This window comes from Trichomonas vaginalis, chromosome IV, assembly GCF_026262505.1.
Source record: "Trichomonas vaginalis G3 chromosome IV, whole genome shotgun sequence".
NCBI lineage: Eukaryota > Parabasalia > Trichomonadida > Trichomonadidae > Trichomonas > Trichomonas vaginalis.
Window position 1 is genome coordinate 8,210,123 of NC_067206.1, and position 20,897 is coordinate 8,231,019.

Here is a 20,897-nt window from a genome sequence, read left to right on the forward strand (position 1 = left end):
GAGCCACCAAAAGAACAAGAAGAAAAGAAGCCAGATGTACTTTCAATAACGAACCAAGAGCTTATTGCAAAGTTCGTGAATTTCATTGAAAAACAAACCGAGTCAAAGAACCCTGACCCACCAGTGAAAGAAGTTGAGACAAAAGAAAATGTACAGTTCATTGAAAATGTCAAGAAACAACTTCCACCACGAATGCCAAGAAGAAGAGTGAGAATAATGAAGTAAAGAGATATTTTTATCCGAATCAAAGACATGCAGAACGAACAGTTAAACGAATTTACTCCAGCAGAGCATATTCATCAGATTCGCTCATATTTCGATATCATAGACAATGCAGTTCAAATTGGTGACACTAATAGAAAATATTCTGACGCAAAGATTCCATCACAACCTGGAACTGCTAAAGATAACACATGGGTAACATTCAATCTCTCACCTCCTGGTGAAAATATGTTGGACCTTTACAATACATTCATTACATATAAAATGGAAGGTCAATTTATTGTAGATAAAGAAATTGGTTCAGGTTCCGATAAAACAAACCCACCAGGATTTTGGATTGGTTTCGATGACGCTTTCTATGCAGTTGCTGGATATCAAATCCTTGCAAATGGTCGTATCGTATATTCTCAAGACAACGCAAGAGAAGAAGCATATATAACTTCAAACTCACAAACTGCCGAACAAATAAAGAAAGTAGATGTTTTCTCAAAGACTCGACATGAAGATGTATGGAGTCATTCGGGAACATACAGAACAGGACAAATTGTTAGTGGTCCAATTACAGCAGGAAAATCATTTGATTTTAAGCTTCGTTTAAGAATTCCTGTTAGAAGATTCCTTCCATTAGAAGCTATTCGATTTATTCCAGCTTTTGCAGGAAACATTCAGCTTAAAGTAAAGTTCAGTAGCGACGCCTTACAATGCACATCTATATCTGTAAATGATATCATTGCTTTCAATCCAACTCTTAAAGTTGCATTTGCTTCAGATTCAAATCCACCGACAAATAAATTTGTTCCATGGAATGAACCATTCACTATGATAACGAAGGCAGTAGAAGCTAGTGGAACAGTTACTATTACAACTGTAACCAAGCAACTATTTCGAACAAAGATGGATTTTAATGAATGTTTTATTCATCCAAAGTCATTCTCTTTAGACCCTAACATTTATACAGAACTTGTAGAACATTATACAAACGAGGCTTTATGTTTTCCTGTTAAAGTTATGGATTGGATTCCTATGGACGGTTCATTCTCAAAGAATACAGATAGTTCAAGTGCAACATTTACAGCAGCTTATACGCCTATTAATGTTAAAAGTATTTGGGCACTATTTAGAAAGAAAGACAACTATTATGTTTATAGATCCGTATTTTTCCCAAGTGAGGGGGGTATCTCCAATCCCAGCCCTATCGTCCTCCCAGTGTCAGTTTTCAATATAAAATCCAAATTTTTTTTGAAAATAAAAATTTCGAGAAATTTTTCTGATTTTTTTTCTTTGATTTCAATAATTCAAAATAAATTTGGGAGTAAAAAGACACTATTTAATGAAATTCATATGAGTGAATGTGGATAAATACTCTCAAAAACATACAATTTATTATTTTTTCTTTATATTATCAACTAATTAGTGATGATAATTTTTTTTGAATCAGATTTTTTTTTCATTAAAAACATAATATATATAACACAACAATGATGCACACATACGTATCTACACATCAAAATATAAAGCTTGTTTTGGTCTGGGCATCCCAACCCAAAATTCTTAAAAAATTGAATAAAATTGAATACTTGGGGCTGGGATAACCCATCCCAAACCGAATTGAATTTTTTGAATTAAAGAATATATTTATGTATTTATATATATACATGTGATGTCTATAAAAAATACTAAATTCTAAAAAAATTCAATTTATTCAAAAACGTATACTAAGTGATCACTTCATTAGTAGGATCAGCAATCCTACTAAATGGTGAGAACGCCACTAACTCAAAAGGGAGTCCTTGGAGCTCTTGATCTCTTGTCAGTAGAGTTCATAATGAGGCATGGCATCTACTGATTAGAGATCAGAGCAATCCTACCTTACCTTCAGGAGCTACAAAGCTCCTAATCGTTACGAGAGGGAGCCTTGGAGCTCCTGAAGCTCATCAGCAGAGGCTATTTACCATTTGGGCCTCTTCTGATGAAAGATGCGAAACACGTCTACGAACCAGGAGCTTCAAAACTTCTAATCCTTACTAAAGGGAGCTTTGGAGCTCCTGAGTCTCCATCAACAGAGTCCCAGATGGTAAATGTCCTTTGCTGATGAAAGATGCGAAACACGTCTACGAACCAGGAGCTTCAAAGCTTCTAACCCTTACTAAAGGGAGCTTTGGAGCTCCTGAGTCTCCATCAACAGAGTCCCAGATGGTAAATGTCCTTTGCTGATGAAAGATGCGAAACACATCTACGAACCAGGAGCTCCAAAGCTCCTAATCCTTACAAAAGGGAGCTTTGGAGCTCCTGAAACTCCTTTTACTATAAAATAGGACAGTTTTCTTCTGAGGTTCTCATCAAATCTAAGACTTCAGAAGAAAGCTGTCCTATCAATGTATACTTACACTCTCATGGACTACAAGTGTACAATTTTAAGGCAGAGATTATCCGAGGCCTCTCATCAAATGAGGGACCTCGGATAATCTCTACCTTAAGTAGTCAAATAACTTTTCTCACTATTTAGGAACAAAAGAACAAGAGTTGGAGTACTTTAAGGCAAGATTCTTCCGAAATCTCTCATCGAATGAGAGACTTCGGAAGGACCTTGCCAAATCCTTGAACGCCAATATCCTTGGAACTGAGCTAGAACCAGGGAGAAGTAGCATACTATAGAGCACGATGGTAATCTCGGAAATGCTTATATCGCCCCAAGCACAATATTTAAGAAGTCTAACTCATATATACAAGAAGTCAGGCTGAATAGATATTGTGCATATGGTTTGCAGAACTCTCATGATATTGAAAATTCATGTTATCCCAAAAAAGGTGACACTTTGGGTGTATCATCCATCCCAGGGATGCAAAAATCACATCACCTTGGATCTATAATTATGTTAATTTTGAGAACCCTAAGTTTAAATATCTTCAGCTTTCCATGGGAGCTTATGGAAATATGCCTGCAGAACCTGAAAAATCATATGGACCTGTATTTTATGAAATGGTTGCGAACGCTTGCAATACAAACAATGATATGATAGGATTTAATGAAGATGTTATGAGGTCATTGGTGGATGATGGTAGTGTGGAACATAAATGGGATAGCTATGACAACACACATTTCTTATGTGGTTTTCCAACAGAAGTGGACTTTTGCTTCCAGCAAGGTCAAACTTCAACAGCTCCAATAACATACAAATTGTCTGTTAAAGGACCTATTGAACTAGCAACTGAAAATGTACCAAAGCCACTTATTGGATTTATGAGGGATTGTTGCTTTGCCATTCAGGTGCGTGCTAATGGCATCCCAATAATAAGATTAGATGACTATAACTTAGCCGCGGACGACAGTGAGGAATAAAGGATGAACGTTTATTTTTAAAGCTATAAATGAGTTCTTCATCAAGCTCTCGCGAACCTTCACCATCTATGAAACAAACTTTACCAAACGATTATGGAGCACCTATTGAATATTTCTTACGAGCTGCACAATGGCAAAGAGCAGTCTCACCAAGGTTAGGTGTTCCACCAGCTCCTGTCAAAAATAGCATTTGGTCAAGTCCTTATATAAGATATGGTCTCCCACTAGGTTTGATAGCTACAGCAGGAGCAGTTATGATGTTGAAAAGAAATAAAGCAAATGTTGTAAATAATACTGAAGTAGCTGAAGTTAAACAAACTCCAACACCTTCACAAGCAAAACCTTCAATGACTCCTGAACCTATGGAAGTACAAACTCCTGTTCAAAAGTCAACTCCTAAACCGACTCCAACATTTAAACTAGAACCTACTCCTCAAATAAATCGTAAAACTCCTGCGTTTCCTTACTGAAAAAATAACGTTATTTTTATTTAATATTAAAATTTTTATTTGATTGAAATGACGACTAAAGTCACTGAAGCAATGAAACAAAAGTTTTTGGTAGAATACATTAAATCAGGAACTATTCCAGAAGGTTTTTACATTCATACTATGAAGGATGGTAGAGTTCAGTTTAGAAAGATAAAGCAACCATTAGATAAAGAAGGAATTTTGAGAAAGATTAAACTTCATGAAGACAACATTGCTGAACTTAAGAAGAAGCTAGAAGAGTTGGAGAAAGGAAGAGAGTTATAAAGCAATGAATTCAACAGGGTAGAAATGAGGTTAGAAATCGGGTTAGATATACCCATCTACCCTAAATTTATTTTTGTGCTATGTTTTCATACGTGTGAGGGTGGTGATATCATTTATTTTTAAGTTTATTTTTTATTTTATTTTTATTTTATTTTTATATAAATGACGAAAACTATTGAGATAACAAACTACAACGGTCATGAGTTCAAGAACTTGTTCTTCGTTCCTCGTGAAAATACATTCTATCAGATACGAGGGAGAAAGGGTAAAGTTAGTTTGAGCGTTTACGACAACAAACATAATGGGAGATATATAAAAGCAATAGATACAAACGGTAAGCGTGTTTCATTAGCTTTGTCAAAACTTACTAACATTTATTTTGACAGTGACTTTGACTCTGACGATTTGAGTGACAGCAGCGATAGTGAAAAATATGAACTGTTGTGTGAAGCAAAGCAATGGGAAGAGTTGCAATACTTTGTAAATGAGAACTTTTATTTTTTACAGTAGTAAAGTCGTTAGTGAAAACGTTAGTGAGGTGAAGTGGTTGGCGGCTTTGTAAATATTTAAGGTTAAATTAATATTGCGTTTGTGTTGTAAAATATACGTTAGCGGTTTTGTAAAGTATCAAATTCACATATAATGGGTAAGGAGGCGCGCAGTGCCTCCGTACCCAAGATATGTATACTAACTATGAATGTTCGATTCTATATTCCTCTCTCAGACATCAACGAACTTAAAAAGAAGATTGAAGAACTTGAAATTGAAATAAAAGGAGACCGAGAAACGTTTTGAGTTAAATTTAATCAAGATATTCGAAAACAAATTTACAAAAGATCATTTGAAACTGATGTTCAGGTATTCCCGTATACAGGAACCGGAAAAATGCATATGTATAAAGCCTACCTAGAAGACTTAGACGCAATAAAGGATGAAATGCGCAGAAGTCTGTTGAATAAGAATATTGGAAGAAAAACAAAGGAAATAGAAGAAGACAACGATGATCACCAAGACAGAACTTACTGGAATACAGAATTTCCGGAACATGTTCCTGAATTTACAAGAAATATTATACATACTATTATGGAAAACATTTGTAGAAAAGATAAAAGAGGTTATAGATATGGAGGTGAAAGTGAATTGGTAGATTTGGCATTCTTAATACATAGCAAATCACCAGCAGCATATGATGTTCTCTTGGAATTTTGTTTACCTTTCCTACGCCTGTAACATTGTACAATAGGTTTCATGAAGACATAATGAATATGAAACAGTTTGTTAAACATGCTGAGCTCATTCCGCGAATGTTAGAAAGCATGAACTATCACGTAGAAAATACACCTGAATATGAATGGGCAATAGCAATAGATGCAGTTGCACTCTCTACCCGGTCCTCTAAAGACCAAAAAGGTCCTGTTGATGAAAATGGAGAAGAAATCAAATACTTATTCATATTTCTTGGTATGCCCCTAAATTTTGATGCGCCAAATGTTATATTACATGTTATAGAACATGCCAATGGGTTTGCATGTGGAATTATCCATGAAATTGATGCAGCAATCGAAGAAATACGAAAGCACTTAAGAGTTAGAGTCATCATTACTGATGGAGATCCCGGATATGATAAGCATCAAGATGAATTTATTAATGAAATTTTGCAAGGTAATGATCCCGAAGAAATATTTAAAAGAGCTACTGCTATCTTAAAGAAAGGAGATCAAGTTGTATGGATTAATGATCTCATACATATGTCAAAACTTGAACGTACCAGATTACTCGATGCAACACTTAAGCTTTTAGTTCATCCATCTGATCTGAATACAATTGTTGATGTTAACAAGATCAGAGATGCAATTGAATTAGGTGATGCTCTTAATGATACTTCACCTCTGGGAAGGATAAAAGATAAATATCCGATCACAATATTTTCAATTAGAGCTGTAAAGGCGCTTCTAGAAAAAAACTATTATAATGAAGCATTATTCATAGCTCCACTTGCATTCTGGTATGAAAGCATACGAAATGAGGCATTTAATGCTGACACAAGATGTCAAATGATGTGGTTTGCATATCTGCTCTTGGTACATCATTGCATTCAAATGAGAGACCGTCACATTAAGACAAATCTTGGTGTTGTCAAAATAGACGGAAACATTTATCCGGTCTATTATATGGGAACTTGGGAAGTTGTAAAGCATCTTACAGCAACAATCATTTGTTTCCAATATTTTTTCAGTATTAATTCAACATTTTTCAATTTTTCTCATTTGACAACCATGACGGAAGGACATTTGAATGGTTTACTTCGCGTCATGGCTCATTTTAAGTATGATTTGTCAACAACCGAAACATCTATTGCAGAATGTAATTTAACACTCAAAATTCATAAAAAATACGATATTGACTGGAAAACCCATTCACGTGACTATCAAGCTGGTATTACATTTGAAGACATTTACACAATGCGTCAAGATTCACGTCAATATGAAATGTGCAAAGAATATGCACATGCTTTGTTATCCAAATGTGGATTTAGATATAATAGTAATTCCAGCGTTGATGTATTGCTTAGTTGGGTGAATGAAATTAATCAATTTCACTCAAAAATTTTAATGTCAACACATATATCAAATCCAATTTCAGGTTATAGTATTTTTTCACGTTTATCTGTCAAAAAAGATGTTTTTGACAACCCAACCAAAAAAAATCACGCAAGAAAGGATTAAACGATTTAGATCCTCATAATGACAAATCTGATCCTCTTGAAAATGATCCATTATATGAAGAAAGCCATATTGCTCAATTATTCCCAGAAAATGTCATTTTACCATCAAATTTTGCCAAGAAGGCAAACAAATTCAGCGATTGTAAATTCTAAATTGAATGAGAAAAATGAAATAATACTAAGCATAATACAATATTCTAGATTTAATTATAATTAGGAAAAAGTTAGTTTTGAGAGTACTTTTCATAGGCATATAGAATGAAATCTTCTGAAAAATAATATCACATAAACTCATATTATTTTCTAATATATAACTATTTTATATAAAAATCAAATTCAATGATCTTAAAAGCGAAGGATAAACCTCAAAATTTACGAATATAATGAGTGGGAATATAATGCTTATCTATCATAAAACCATATGAAATATCAATTTTTGCTTTACGCCTAATTTTTGACGACAATTAGCAAAAAATGTTAAATGTTAACACTCAGTCCATTTGAATATGAAAAAGAAAATTGACTTTGATTAAATGTTTTTATTTATCATGCAATTCTTCTTGCGACCAAAGATTTGAATAAAACTTCAAAAAATAAGATAGCTTAAAAAATAATATACGGTAGTGTTTACTAATAGATGAATAGTATATAAATTCTATTAAAATGGATTTGATCCAAAAAAATATAAAACCAAAAATAATTGTTATAATTTAAATGAAGAAGTAATTTTAAACGATTTTATTTATGATCAAATTTTATATATTTTTTTGGATTAAATCCATTTTAATAGAATTTATATACTATTCATATATTAGTAAACACTACCGTATATTATTTTTTAAGCTATCTTATTTTTTGAAGTTTTATTCAAATCTTTGGTCGCAAGAAGAATTGCATGATAAATAAAAACATTTAATCAAAGTCAATTTTCTTTTTCATATTCAAATGGACTGAGTGTTAACATTTAACATTTTTTGCTAATTGTCGTCAAAAATTAGGCGTAAAGCAAAAATTGATATTTCATATGGTTTTATGATAGATAAGCATTATATTCCCACTCATTATATTCGTAAATTTTGAGGTTTATCCTTCGCTTTTAAGATCATTGAATTTGATTTTTATATAAAATAGTTATATATTAGAAAATAATATGAGTTTATGTGATATTATTTTTCAGAAGATTTTGTGTTCTTCTTCAAAATTTTATTTTTTTATTAAAAAGAATCTTTACAAAATATACATTTACTTTAATTAATATTTAAAAACGTGCTCTATCAAAAGTTCCAAAAATTCAATATTTTAGCTTTTCTGAGGTGTCACTTTTGATGAATTTCTGTTTACAACAGAACAACCTGTAATTAAAATTGAATTCCTCTTAAAATTTAATCCATACGTTAATTTTTAATTTGCTCGGCGAATGCCGAGCTTCCCTACTTCTCTTGTCATTCCTTCAAAAACTCTAATCTCATCGCACTTACAAACATCATGATTTGATGTATTGTCGAGAAATCTTAGACTTGTTTGTCATTTGATTATAGCATTTGAAAGTCATCTCGAAAATCGATTAACAAGACAATTTCCCAAACATCTACATACAAGTAGATGATGGTAAACCCATTAGAGTTGTTTTGCTATGATTCCTCCAATCTTATGATGAGAAAAATCATATCAAAACAGCTCTAATCGAACATTCTACACAGCTTAGCATCCAGCTAGTTCCAAGTAATGCGATTACAACATCAACGGCCAAAGCCTTTCAGAGTCCTTTAATCATTTCTTTTCATCTCAATGTGAAGTGGCCCCAAACGAACTACAAGCTGACGTTACAACGCATTACAACCCGGTTAATACGAGCATATACATTAGAGCTGCTTTGTTATGATCTCCCTCATCAATTGATGAGAGATCTCATTATGAAGCAGCTCCAATCGAACTAAAAACCTACATACAAATGAGTGAAAACAAACTCATTAGAGTTGTGTTGCTTTGATTTCTCTCATCAGAAGATGAGAGATACCAGAACAAAACAACTCTAATCAAACTTTCTACACAACTCAGCACAGTATCAATGCAAAGTAATGCGTCTGTATCGTTAACAAGCAAAGTTGTTTCGGGTCCTTCCATTTTGGAAGAATTCGGAACAACTTTGCGAATTGATAGTTAGTATACCTAAGTCGTGTACTGTGGCACTGCGCGCCTCCGTACACAACTTAGCGGTTTTGACACTTTACGAAACCGTTAATGTATATTTTACAACACAAACACAAACACCAACTTAACCTTAAATATTTATAAAGCCGCCAACCACTTCACCTCACTAATGAAAAAATAAACGTTTTCACAAACGACTTCACTAATGTAAAAAATAAACGTTCTCACTTACAAAAGTATTGCAACTCCTCCCATTGCTGTGCTTCACATAACAGCTCATAATCTTCTGACTCACTTTCTTCTTCATATAGGTCAAAATCACTGTCAAAATGAATGTTAGTAAGTTTTGACAAAGCTAATGAAACACGTTTACCGTTTGTATCGTATGCTTGTATAAACTTTCCATTCTTCATTCCTTCATAAACGCTCAAACTAACTTTACCCTTTCTCCCTCGTATCTGATAGAATGTATTTTCACGAGGAACGAAGAACAAATTCTTGAACTCATGACCGTTGTAGTTTGTTATCTCAATAGTTTTCGTCATTTACATCCAAATAAAAATTTTCAGTAAAATAATAAAATAAACTTAAAAATTAATGATATCACCACCCTCACACGTATGAAAACATAGCACAAAAATAAATTTAGGTGAAGTGGTGAGATCTCACCTCTTTTTTCACCTGTTTTTTCACCCTAGCCGCAAAGCGGCTGACCCTTTGGGTCGTTGAATTCATTACTTTATAACTCTCTTCCTTGGTTTCTTTTTAGTTGCTTTCTTCACGTCTGTCTCCAGCTTAACTGTCTTTCTTCTTCGTCCGTAATGATACCAGTTACTTCCACCAGTCAATGGGTCAAATGGTCTTTCGTAAGGGTTTCCATACATTCCATAGGGACCATACGGAAGAACTACTGGTGGAGAAGAAACATTTTCTTTAGTTCCATCGACTCTATTTAAATGCATTGTTTCACCTTTCATCTGGTCATTAAAGTCTTTTGCATGTTTTGCAAACTCATCGTCCTTTCCTAAAGCATTTTCTGACTCAGTCGCAACCAAATTGGATGCTTTATTTATGAGCCCTATTTTATTTAATCTTAACTTCTTTGCAACCCAGCCTCCAATCTTTCCTTTATTTGCATCTAATGTCTTCGAAACTCTTCCTCCACTCATTTTATTTACTGCGTCATAAGCCCCAAGTGCTTTTGCTCCAAATGCTAATGCTTTTGTTCCCATTGCGCCTAAAGCTGCCCAAGCTACCATTTACACCATATTAAAATCATCTCTCTTCAATTTATCTCATAAAAGTTCTCTTTACTGGAGAAAGTCAATGAAACATAAACATTCTCACGGGCTTCGCCCTCACCGCTTTGCGGTCTATCTAACTTCTTTCTTATATCATCTATACGCTTCAAAATGTCTGAACAATTGCTAACATCTTCTACAACAGTTATTTCATCATGAATGACCTTCAAGAACAAGCTCATTTAATATGCAATTAAAATCATCTCAATAATGAGTCCATCCTTTCCATCTTTAGGTAGCACAACATCTTTCATTGAAGAAGGTTCGACAAGTCTTATGTTAAACTTACTGACAAAGTTTGTTATACTATAATGCTTCGGCGGCGAATACATGTAGTTTGAAAGACATAATATAGATTCTTCAGCAAATTCACTTATACTGGATTTTATAACAATGTTCTCACGAGACCAAATACCACCAATTGACAATCTTGTAAGCAATCCTGCTGAACCTTCTACTGTAAACGTCGATGGTAACATTCCACGAAGGTCATCTATTGACATCTTTGAGTCACTGAATTTAAATATTTTCTTAAAGCAATCGTCATTATCTAACCATGCAATAGCTTTGAAGTTTTCATTCGAATATACATCTGCTTCATTAAATGTAAAACCTGACTTCTTTGCAGAGATGACTTTAAAATCTATTGAGTTTGTTTCAAAATTATATGCTATGGTAACTTCTGAAGGTAATGGATGCCCTTCCGCAGTCAGTTGTTCTCTCACTACCGTTTGAAGCTTTGTGTTAAAAACTTTCATGTCATCTCCTGTGTCTAGGTTCACATACACAGCAATAGGAAAACTATCTTGCTTCTTTGTCTCATCATTATATCTCAAAACATTAAAGTTCTTCAATAATATTGTCCTTCCTGCTGGAATACTTCTAACTTGTCTTATTTCAATAGCTTTCTCACCTCCTACATACTCTACCCAGTGTCTTGGATATTCATAAGTATACTGACTTTCTTGAATTTTGGTTGGTTTCATCATAACGTGTTCATAGTATATCTTTATACTCTTGTCAGTTAGACTCGGTGCTATGTTCTGAATATTTCTGACTTGCATTTTTAATGGAGATAAAATGAAGCATTTAATACATGACGTAGATGAAGACATGAATGAAACTACAGACAAACTTAACTCTTCTCTCATTCTTCCTTTCAGTAAGGACTATGAGTTCTGTTCAAATGGTGTTTATTTCTATTGTGGAAAGATGGGTTCAGGTAAGACATTTAACCTCATTCGTCATATACTCATAACAGAACGTTTAGGAAATGACTCATATTATGACCAAATCATTATATCAGCAACTTCAGACTCTATGGACTCAACAGCGAAAACATTTATGTCAAAAGTTCAAGCCTCTGTCGTTAAAGTTCCAGACAGTGAACTCATTGAATTTCTTCAACGTTACATTCGACGTAAGAGGAAATATTATGCCATCGTTGAATTTATACAGTCAGGAATGCAAAAGACTTCAGAAGAGATGGAAAGAATTATTGACAAACACCACTTACGTCAGTACTCAGGAGTTTACGATATGAAACGACTGACAAACTACATTCTGTCAAAACTTTCAAAATACCCCTTCAAAAAGTATCCTTCAAACACTCTGCTCGTTTGTGACGACTTCGCCGGAAAAGGTTTAGTGTCAAAACCAGACTCACCATTAGCTAACATCATAACTAAAGTCAGACATTACCACTTAACTGTAGCAATACTTATGCAAACATGGCGTTTTCTTGCTTTAAACATAAAACGTCTCATAACTGACTTCGTTATCTTTCAAGGTTTCTCACGTTATGACATTGAACTCATTTGGAAACAGTCAGGTATAACATTACCTTTTGAAGAAATTTGGGAAGCATATAAGTCTCTCATCTCTCCTCGTTCATACCTTGAGATTCATATCATGACTAATACCATTAAAGTCAAAAATATTCCATGGGAACGACCAACATTGTTTTAAAGTTTAACCTTCAATTGACTGATGGTAAACAAATTCCATGCATCTCTGTCGCCATTTCTGTTAATATTTTTGCTGTCATTCATATCATCCACTTCCCCATCCGTTAACTTTTGAGGATATGCGTTAGAATAGCTGTTCTTAAATGAAGGCTTTTCACCTTTTAGCGCATAAACTCTATAACTTTCTGCATACTTTATGTTTGAACCTCCTGAGCCATCATTGACATAAATTTTTATAGGCTTCCACCCTTTGTTCATGTTCCTGCTTCTTCCCTTAGCTCTTTTGTTCAGTAGTTCTACATCTTTATACACAGCACCTGTCTCAGTGAATTCAACAATATTTTCATTCGTTAGCTTTACATTCAAACCCTTGTCGAGTATATTGTTCATTTCATACATATAAAAGGTTTTTATTCTATATGAAATGAGAAGCAAATCCATCTTAGCTGGTGCCGTTAATGTTCCAATTGAACCAACATCAAATGTTGACTCACGAACGACAAACAATATTGTCATAAAGAACTATAGTTCGGAGTGTTTGAAAGAAAAAGAACCAGAACTTAAGTCGGGAGGGCTCAAAGAGCCCATCTTGGCGCATGGCGCCGTGAATTTAAACTCAGCTTCAAACGCTAACGCTACATCAGATGTTAAGTTAGAGTATCCACCACTGGACCAAATTCTTTCAAGAGAAGCCAACGACAACCCTTACACAAATGTTCAAACAAATCCTTCAGATAACGTAGACCATTACCTTCTTCAGTTATATCAAACTATCTTACTCAAAGACGATAAGAAGCTTTTGACAAATCTTATAAGCAAGAACCAAATAATTCTAACAAAGGAGGACCTTGAAAATGTTATATCACGAATAACAGGGAAACAATGTGTCATTGACTATCTCGACCCTGAAATCGAATGCTGTGGTCAAACGCCACCATTCATGAAAATAGGTAACATCCGCATCATTGAAATACCAGGTACTCCAGGAGTTGAGTTTAAGTATAAATATTCGAACGAGTATACAAAACTTTCAACAGAATATAAATTATGTTTGAAATATGTTTTAGTAAATTAAAGCAGTCAGGAGGGCTCTTTGAGCCCATCTTGGCGCTTTGCGCCGTTAGTCAAAAAAATTTCAAGTTAGCAATTTGTAATATCTATCCAAAACTTCTTCAACAGTATCGAACTCATCTTCATAATGCAAACCTAATCTTATTGACTTGGTGCAGTTCTCACTAACACAATATAGCGCTTTGCGCTCGGCGCCTTTGACGCCTTTTTCTGTTCTCTTGACTGACATAACTAACTCATTTGTTTCATCAAACAGCAACAACCAAAGTTCATGACCTAATACATAACATTCATACTTTATATTTTTAGCTCTGAGTTCTCTTGTAAGCTGTTGCATTTAATATTTTCTAAAAAGTCTACTTCAACAGTCATTCGCACTGGTGCCTTCAGTTCTACAGGCTCTCCTTGAAAGTCAACTAGTCTGAATTGCATGTCTTTCAAATTATGAGGACTAATGCGAACCCATTTACCTAAATGAGTTGCTATGACAGGAACGTTTGGAATGAACATTGAATTTACTTCATAACAGAAAGACTTATATTCTACTGAACCTTTACTATTAACTCCTGAAATACCTGTGACATTAGCTATTTTTGACTCAATGTATAAACAATTGCCATAACATACGTATGGAACAGATTTCATCTCAATCGTTTTGTCAATACTTTTCAAAGGAAATGTCATATGGTATGCTCCCAGAAGCAATTGAACTCTATGACTCATTCGTGTTATCTTAAACTCCTTCGCATAACTGAACTTCAAAACTCCTGCAATAAGTTTAACATTCATTAAGTTTTCTTCGTTCTCCTTGTTTATTGTAGTATTTATGAGCGCATTTAACACTCCAGCTAATGTTTCCATCTTATATTCTACATTATTGTGAAATCTTATTTCATGCTTCTTTCCATCTATTTCAAACTCCATGAAATCTGTTTCATCTGTTATGACAAAAGTTGCGATAGTATTGAAGTCAACAACTCTGAAAGCAAGCGCTTCATTCTGAAGACCTAAGTTTGTTTGTAGCTTTACTGTTCCGTATTCGTTTGGGTCAGTACTTTGCAAATAGAACAACATTTTATTCTCATTAAAATATGACTATTGCTGCATATGCGTATGAAACAAATGAAGCAAGAAGAGCACATGAACTAGTAAACGAAAACTCAACTTTAACCATTGAAGGCAATGATTTAGTCATTGACGATGGAAAAACTAAAAAAGTCATTGATTTCGATACTTTTAACACTTATGACCCATTCATTACAATAAGTAAAGTTCCTATCATAAATGATGGAACGGTGCAATATATAAATTCTACAGTAGATGCCTCATTAGTGAAAGTACTGAATGTTCTCATTGAATTGTTAAAGAGCTTTCGATTTGACGACAACATTAAATGCCTAAAGAATTTAGTCATGAATGAGAAACAAATATTAGGAGTTGCTGGTAGCAGTAATGATGTACACCTTATGACATTAGAATATTATAACGAACATAAAGATGAACTGAAAGGAGAGAAGGGTGACACCGGACCTCAAGGAATACAAGGACCTCAAGGAATACAAGGACCTCAAGGCGAAAACGGTTTGGATGGAAAGGATGGAAAGGATGGAAAAACTGCTAAATCATGGATATGGGACCTTATAAATACTGGTTTAACAGCTGCTTCATATGGAGTTCTTCAATACCAAATCGGAAAGATATGGGCAGTACTTGGTGAAGAAGCTTTAGATGATGTTAAAAATGCTTTGAACTTCATTTCAAATGGTTCGGATACTATTAAAACTTTATCTGGTTGGATGCAAGAAACAAGGAGTCAAATAGATACTGTAAGACGTATAGCAAACAATGCACGTACGGGATTGGATACTTTACGAAAAGCACAAAATACACTAAAGGAAGCAAATGATATTCTTGGCTCAGTATCAGACATGCATGAAGATTGGCTTAAAGGTATTGACAAATCTTTAAAAAATCACAGTCAGTCTATTGCTGACTACAAGAAAAGTATAGATTTTTTACATAGTGCTATGGACGTACATGATGGAAGCATAAGGAACTTACTTAATGCTAACAATAACTTACCAGGAACTATTAAAGCATTTATAAAGTCCTTTGTAAAACCCGGTGCTCTAACATTTAGGTCTTTGAGAGCAAGAGCATTGAAGTCAAGAGATGCAGAAACTCCAACAGAAACTCCAGAAGGAACTGAAACAACAGAAACTCCAGAAGAACCACCAAAACCAACAGCTAATGAAATATTGTTCGAATATTTTCCAAGGTACTCTGTTCTCATTGCATACATTCAAGAAATACTTAAGAAAGCAGACTTGACTTTAGGAGATGATGAAAGTTCTGTATATCTTTCGTTCCAATTCCAAATAGCAGAACTTTTGAGACAGATATGCTTAATGTATGACAACATCTCTGATTTCACAAGATATGACGACGACCATGACCCCGAACACGGTGAAGAAGAAGTTTTACAAACATCCATTAAGACAGGAAAGGTTTTAACTCAAAGTCTCATTATTGACACCAAAGATGGCGAAGTGGACGTTCTTCAAGAGCTGAAGAAAAATACTTCTTCGGGAGGTGGTGGTAGGCATGAACTTGAAATAAATGAGATAGAAGAGAAATTAGCCGAAAAAGCAGATAAAGAACATAAACACAATATCTCCGATATAAATGAACTTCAAGCTACATTAAATAGTAAAGCGGACAAAAATGAACTTGACGCAACGAACAAAGTTTTGAAATCTCATAAACACAATATCTCCGATATAAATGAACTTCAAACTTCTTTAGACAATAAAGCAGACAAAAACCATGTTCATTATATAAGTTCTGATGAACAGATTATAACGGACTATCATGGATATTTAACACAGGGTGAAAAAGTGAATACGAAAAATGTTAATGAAAGAAGATATAAATTCATTCGTGCTAAAGGTTATGACATACACTGTACTGTACAGTATGACACAGGTATAGCACCACAATCATTTGGTTATAACGCTGAAATTTATGCTTCATACTTCTTTGTTAACGGTGTATTAGTTGAACCAAGATTTACTTTGAGAGTTAAGTCAAAAATAACTTTTGAAGATGCTATTAAAAGTAAAGCTGACAAAACAGAACTTGACGCAACGAACAAAGTTTTGAAATCTCATAAACACAATATCTCCGATATAAATGAACTTCAAACTTCTTTAGACAGTAAAGCCGACAAAAATCATACACATTAAATCCTTCACTACTGTTAGAGCAGACGACATATATATTGAACTATGATTTGGGTTCAAGTGCACCTTTAGAGAATCCGAGTACAAGCGTAAAAGATACTCTTAACAATTTAGATAAGAGTTGCAGGAATATCGAAGGTCATGCCAGAAACTTTGAAGCATATGAACTACCAGCAATGTTAGACAGTAAAGCCGACAAAACTTATGTGGATACAGAACTAACAAAGAAATTTTCGAAACCAGATACAATGACATTTACAACAGAAATTATAAATGGTGAACCAGCAACTCCATTTGAATTTGTTAGAGGTCTTCAACCAGATACTTTTGAATTTTTCTTGGATAATTCTATTGAACTAACATTACATTATAAAAGTGGAACAAATGCAACATTTCATCCGGGAGATACATTCCAAATGGTATTTAATGACATAAGTTCTTTAGAATATGTTTATAGAGTTATGAGCATATATGATTTAATATATCCTATAGGAGCTGTTTATACGTCTATGAATCCAATAAATCCAAACACTTTATTTGGTGGTAGATGGTATGAAATAGTTGACAGTTTTCCATTCTACACTAATACGCAGTCAATGAAGATGGGAGGTTCAAAGAAAATAGGTATTGAAAACCTTCCTTCACATATGCATAGGTTCAGTGGAAGAACATCTGTGGAAGGAAACCATTCACATTCAATAACAAAAAGAGGTTATATAAATCTTGCAGCGGGTTCGAATAGACAGGGAATGAATAGATATGATATCTCAGATGACCCCAAAGATGTTAGCACAGGTATTTTCTGTGGAACTGCAGGAAATCATACACATGTTGTAGCTGGTATTACAGACCCAGCAGGTAATGGAAAAGATTATATGCCTCCTTATATAACAATGCACGCTTGGATACGAGTTGGTTAAAATCTTTAACTTTACATAAATGAGCTTGAAAGAAGTATTCGAACAACATCCATGGAGGTCTTTTAAGAAATTCAATGAAGCTGCAAAGAGTTCGGGATTTACTAACAGAGCTGAAGTGAAAAGGTTCTTTGACAAAAATGTTGTACATCAAACAAAAATAAATCCTTACGACTACTTTTTACCAATTTACTCCAACACTCCTGACGCATACCAATTTGACACTCTCATTCAAAGCAGAAAAGGAGGACATAAACCATTCCTCATCTTCATTAATGTTAACACTCGCAAAGCTTTTGCGTATATAATGAGAAATAAAGGAACTCATGAAGTGTTAAGAGTTTTACAAAAGTTTGTAGCAGAACATAGCCCAAGTATTTTAACATCAGACCAAGACGGTGCATACCTCAGCAACGAAATCACAGAATTTCTCATTAAGCATAACATAACTCACTACACTACTGAAGACCATAACCATAACATACTCGGTATCATTAACCGCTTCATAAGGACTCTCAGAGATTTAAATCAAGAGCGAGACTTTACCGAAGAAACAATGAAACATTTCATCGAAGTTTACAATTCCTCAACACATTCTACAACAGGACATACACCAAATTCAATGACACAACAACAAGAAGAAAAGTATATACAAAAGAAACGAAGTCAAACACAAAATATCAGAAATTCAACACAATTTACTCTCATTCCTGGAACAAAAGTTCGTGTAGTTCTTGACGACAAACCGTTGACAAAGAAACGTTTAAGGTTAAGTCGAAATTATTATATCGTAGACTCTACGCAAGGTAATGGATATCTTATAAAAGCTGCTGACGACTCCATAGCATTTTACCCTCGTCATAAATTAGTCGAAAGTAGTAATGGCAAACTTGCTGAAACCATTGACGAAGCAAAGCGAGGAGTGGTTATTGAAATACTTGACTACAACATAAACGATGACACTTATAAAGTAAGATATGAAGGAGGCGTTGAAGATGTTATACCATCTAAGAACTTGAGAGAATCTAAACCAACTCATCTGGGACCATTAGAGCGGGAGTACTGGAAAGATAAAAACATGCCAGAAAGAATAAGAAAATTCTTCTAAACTTTTTCGTTGGATGTAAATCAGACATGAATGAGAACAGTCATGATATCATTAATGGTACCATTTATTTTAACATAAAGACGCAAACGGACTCTTTGAGTCCTGAGGTCTTTCAGACCGAAGCGGCGAGGACGAAGTCCATGACCAAAAATAATGTTTAGGGTAGATGGTTAGATCTAACCTCATTTCTACCCTCATTTCTACCCTCTTGAATTTTCATGAATTTTCCCGAAATAAAAAATAAAGTTAGTTTTATTTTATTTATTTTGTATTTTTTGTATGTAAAGACATGATTTCAGGGATTTTTTTGACGAAGTGTCAATCTTCACTTCGTCAAAAAATAACAGTTATCTAATGAAAAAGTGTCATTTTTTTGTATTTGACGAGAATGTCGGGTAGATGGTTAGATCTAACCTCATTTCTACCCTCATTTCTACCCTCTTGAATTTGTCATGACTTCTTCGTAAATGTTTTGTCAAGACTTCTTCGTAATGAGTGTAAAGGACCCAAAAATAATGTTTAGGTGAAGAGGTTAGATCTACCCTCATTTCTACCCTCATTTCTACCCTCTTGAATTTTCATGACTTCTTCGTAAATGTTTTGTCAAGACTTCTTCGTAATGAGTGTAAAGGACCCAAAAATATATTTTAGGGTAGATGGTTAGATCTAACCTCATTTCTACCCTCATTTCTACCCTCATTTCTACCCTCTTGAATTTTCATGAATTTTCCCGAAATAAAAAATAAAGTTAGTTTTATTTTTTTTATTTTTTTTATTTTGTATAAAAGATATGATTTCAACAATCGGCACAACAACAATTCAAACAACAGCACCAAACTCGTTAGTCATGAATCCAACATCTATGTTAGTAGAGATGAAAAGCTTCATTCCTTCTTCATATACTTTTGAAACAGAAATCCAGAAGATAAAGCAAGAACTTTTAACAAGTAATTTAGACTGTACCGCACAGGATGAAGAAAATGAACAGTATCTTTACGACATGCAGGACCTCATCGACCATTTACCCAAATTGCCTGAAATCCAACAACAAAAGCTCACTATTCCTGAATTCGATGAAATAGAAGTGAAACCAACTGACTCAGTAGAAATAAAGAAGTTCATACGAAAGGTAAACTATGAGTTTCTAGGATATCATTGCAACCATAAGGTTATGGACAAAGATTGCGACATGGTATATAAGAACATCTCTGACATATATAAATCTGAAGAATTTAAGACCTACGACAACTTTGTTTCGTTAGTTGCTGAATGTGTATGGCAGATAAGAGATAAAGATAGAAGAGGTAAAATATGGAACGAACAAATAAAACCAGCAACTTTTGAATTTAAGAAAACCATTGACGCTATAGTTGTACTTGCAGGACAAATTTCAATGTATAACGCAAAAATGAACCCGCAATGTTCTAAATGTAAAGCAGCAATGAGGAGATATAACTACTCCGTCAAAGAGATAGAACGTATGAGAAACGACTATGCAGACTTAAAGAAAGAAGCAGAAAAACCAGCAGAAGATAAAATGGACATGTTAGCATTTCTGAACAAAAACTATCCAACTGCTGACGATTTCCTATTATCTGATTATAGATCCGTATTTTTCCCAAGTGAGCGGGGTATCTCCAATCCCAGCCCTATCGTCCTCCCAGTGTCAGTTTTCAATATAAAATCCAAATTTTTTTTGAAAATAAAAATTTCGAGAAATTTTTCTAATTTTTTTTCTTTGATTTCAATAATTCAAAATAAATTTGGGAGTAAAAAGACACTATTTAATGAAATTCATATGAGTGAATGTGGATAAATACTCTCAAAACATACAATTTATCTATTTTTTCTTTATATTATCAACTAATTAGTGATAATTTTTTTTGAATCAGATTTTTTTTCATTAAAAACATAATATATAACACAACAATGATGCACACATACGTATCTACACATCAAAATATAAAGCTTGTTTTGGTCTGGGCATCCCAACCCAAAATTCTTAAAAAATTGAATAAAATTGAATACTTGGGGCTGGGATACCCATCCCAAAACCGAATTGAATTTTTTGAATTAAAGAATAATTTATGTATTTATA

General features: G+C 34.0%; 10 protein-coding genes across 10 annotated transcripts, besides 9 other annotated features; 5 read left to right on the top strand and 5 right to left on the bottom strand.

Annotated features, from left to right (window-relative positions):
• Nucleotides 1-5,010: part of a mobile genetic element that runs on past the window's edge.
• TVAGG3_0050870 (uncharacterized protein) lies at nt 551-661 on the top strand (the record flags this gene model as incomplete). Its single annotated transcript, XM_051221032.1, has 1 exon — nt 551-661. A coding segment is annotated over one exon (111 nt), but the record flags the coding sequence as incomplete, so codon positions are not given.
• Nucleotides 4,301-4,479: a terminal%2Cinverted (terminal inverted repeat of Maverick-1A/1C transposon ID:TVAGG3_0050850).
• On the top strand, nt 4,480-4,805 carry TVAGG3_0050880 (uncharacterized protein; the record flags this gene model as incomplete). Its single annotated transcript, XM_001288436.2, has 1 exon — nt 4,480-4,805. A coding segment is annotated over one exon (326 nt), but the record flags the coding sequence as incomplete, so codon positions are not given.
• Nucleotides 5,011-8,349: 3,339 nt separating the features above from the next.
• Nucleotides 8,350-8,387: a mobile genetic element.
• Nucleotides 8,350-8,387: a terminal%2Cinverted (terminal inverted repeat of Banshee-A3 transposon ID:TVAGG3_0050890).
• Nucleotides 8,388-8,420: 33 nt separating this feature from the next.
• Nucleotides 8,421-8,494: a mobile genetic element.
• A 330-nt stretch (nt 8,495-8,824) lies between these two features.
• Nucleotides 8,825-9,084: a mobile genetic element.
• Nucleotides 9,085-9,218: 134 nt separating this feature from the next.
• Nucleotides 9,219-9,417: a terminal%2Cinverted (terminal inverted repeat of Maverick-1B transposon ID:TVAGG3_0050920).
• Nucleotides 9,219-20,897: part of a mobile genetic element that runs on past the window's edge.
• Nucleotides 9,418-9,738, bottom strand: TVAGG3_0050930 (uncharacterized protein; the record flags this gene model as incomplete). The annotated part of the gene is made up of 1 exon (XM_001288693.1): nt 9,418-9,738. One exon carries the CDS (start codon nt 9,736-9,738, stop codon nt 9,418-9,420), a length of 321 nt encoding a protein of 106 aa, XP_001288694.1.
• Nucleotides 9,928-10,425, bottom strand: TVAGG3_0050940 (protein of unknown function, DUF4107 family; the record flags this gene model as incomplete). The annotated part of the gene is made up of 1 exon (XM_051221033.1): nt 9,928-10,425. The coding sequence occupies one exon, from the start codon at nt 10,423-10,425 to the stop codon at nt 9,928-9,930; it is 498 nt and encodes a 165-aa protein (XP_051106019.1).
• Nucleotides 10,677-10,997, bottom strand: TVAGG3_0050950 (uncharacterized protein; the record flags this gene model as incomplete). Its single annotated transcript, XM_051221034.1, has 1 exon — nt 10,677-10,997. One exon carries the CDS (start codon nt 10,995-10,997, stop codon nt 10,677-10,679), a length of 321 nt encoding a protein of 106 aa, XP_051106020.1.
• On the bottom strand, nt 11,062-11,558 carry TVAGG3_0050960 (uncharacterized protein; the record flags this gene model as incomplete). Its single annotated transcript, XM_051221035.1, has 1 exon — nt 11,062-11,558. A coding segment is annotated over one exon (497 nt), but the record flags the coding sequence as incomplete, so codon positions are not given.
• On the top strand, nt 11,608-12,037 carry TVAGG3_0050970 (uncharacterized protein; the record flags this gene model as incomplete). The annotated part of the gene is made up of 1 exon (XM_051221036.1): nt 11,608-12,037. A coding segment is annotated over one exon (430 nt), but the record flags the coding sequence as incomplete, so codon positions are not given.
• On the bottom strand, nt 13,830-14,606 carry TVAGG3_0050980 (uncharacterized protein; the record flags this gene model as incomplete). The annotated part of the gene is made up of 1 exon (XM_051221037.1): nt 13,830-14,606. The coding sequence occupies one exon, from the start codon at nt 14,604-14,606 to the stop codon at nt 13,830-13,832; it is 777 nt and encodes a 258-aa protein (XP_051106023.1).
• On the top strand, nt 14,624-15,228 carry TVAGG3_0050990 (organellar and viral DNA polymerase type B; the record flags this gene model as incomplete). Its single annotated transcript, XM_051221038.1, has 1 exon — nt 14,624-15,228. A coding segment is annotated over one exon (605 nt), but the record flags the coding sequence as incomplete, so codon positions are not given.
• TVAGG3_0051000 (integrase core domain containing protein family) lies at nt 18,248-18,799 on the top strand (the record flags this gene model as incomplete). The annotated part of the gene is made up of 1 exon (XM_051221039.1): nt 18,248-18,799. The coding sequence occupies one exon, from the start codon at nt 18,248-18,250 to the stop codon at nt 18,797-18,799; it is 552 nt and encodes a 183-aa protein (XP_051106025.1).
• Nucleotides 20,400-20,897: part of a mobile genetic element that runs on past the window's edge.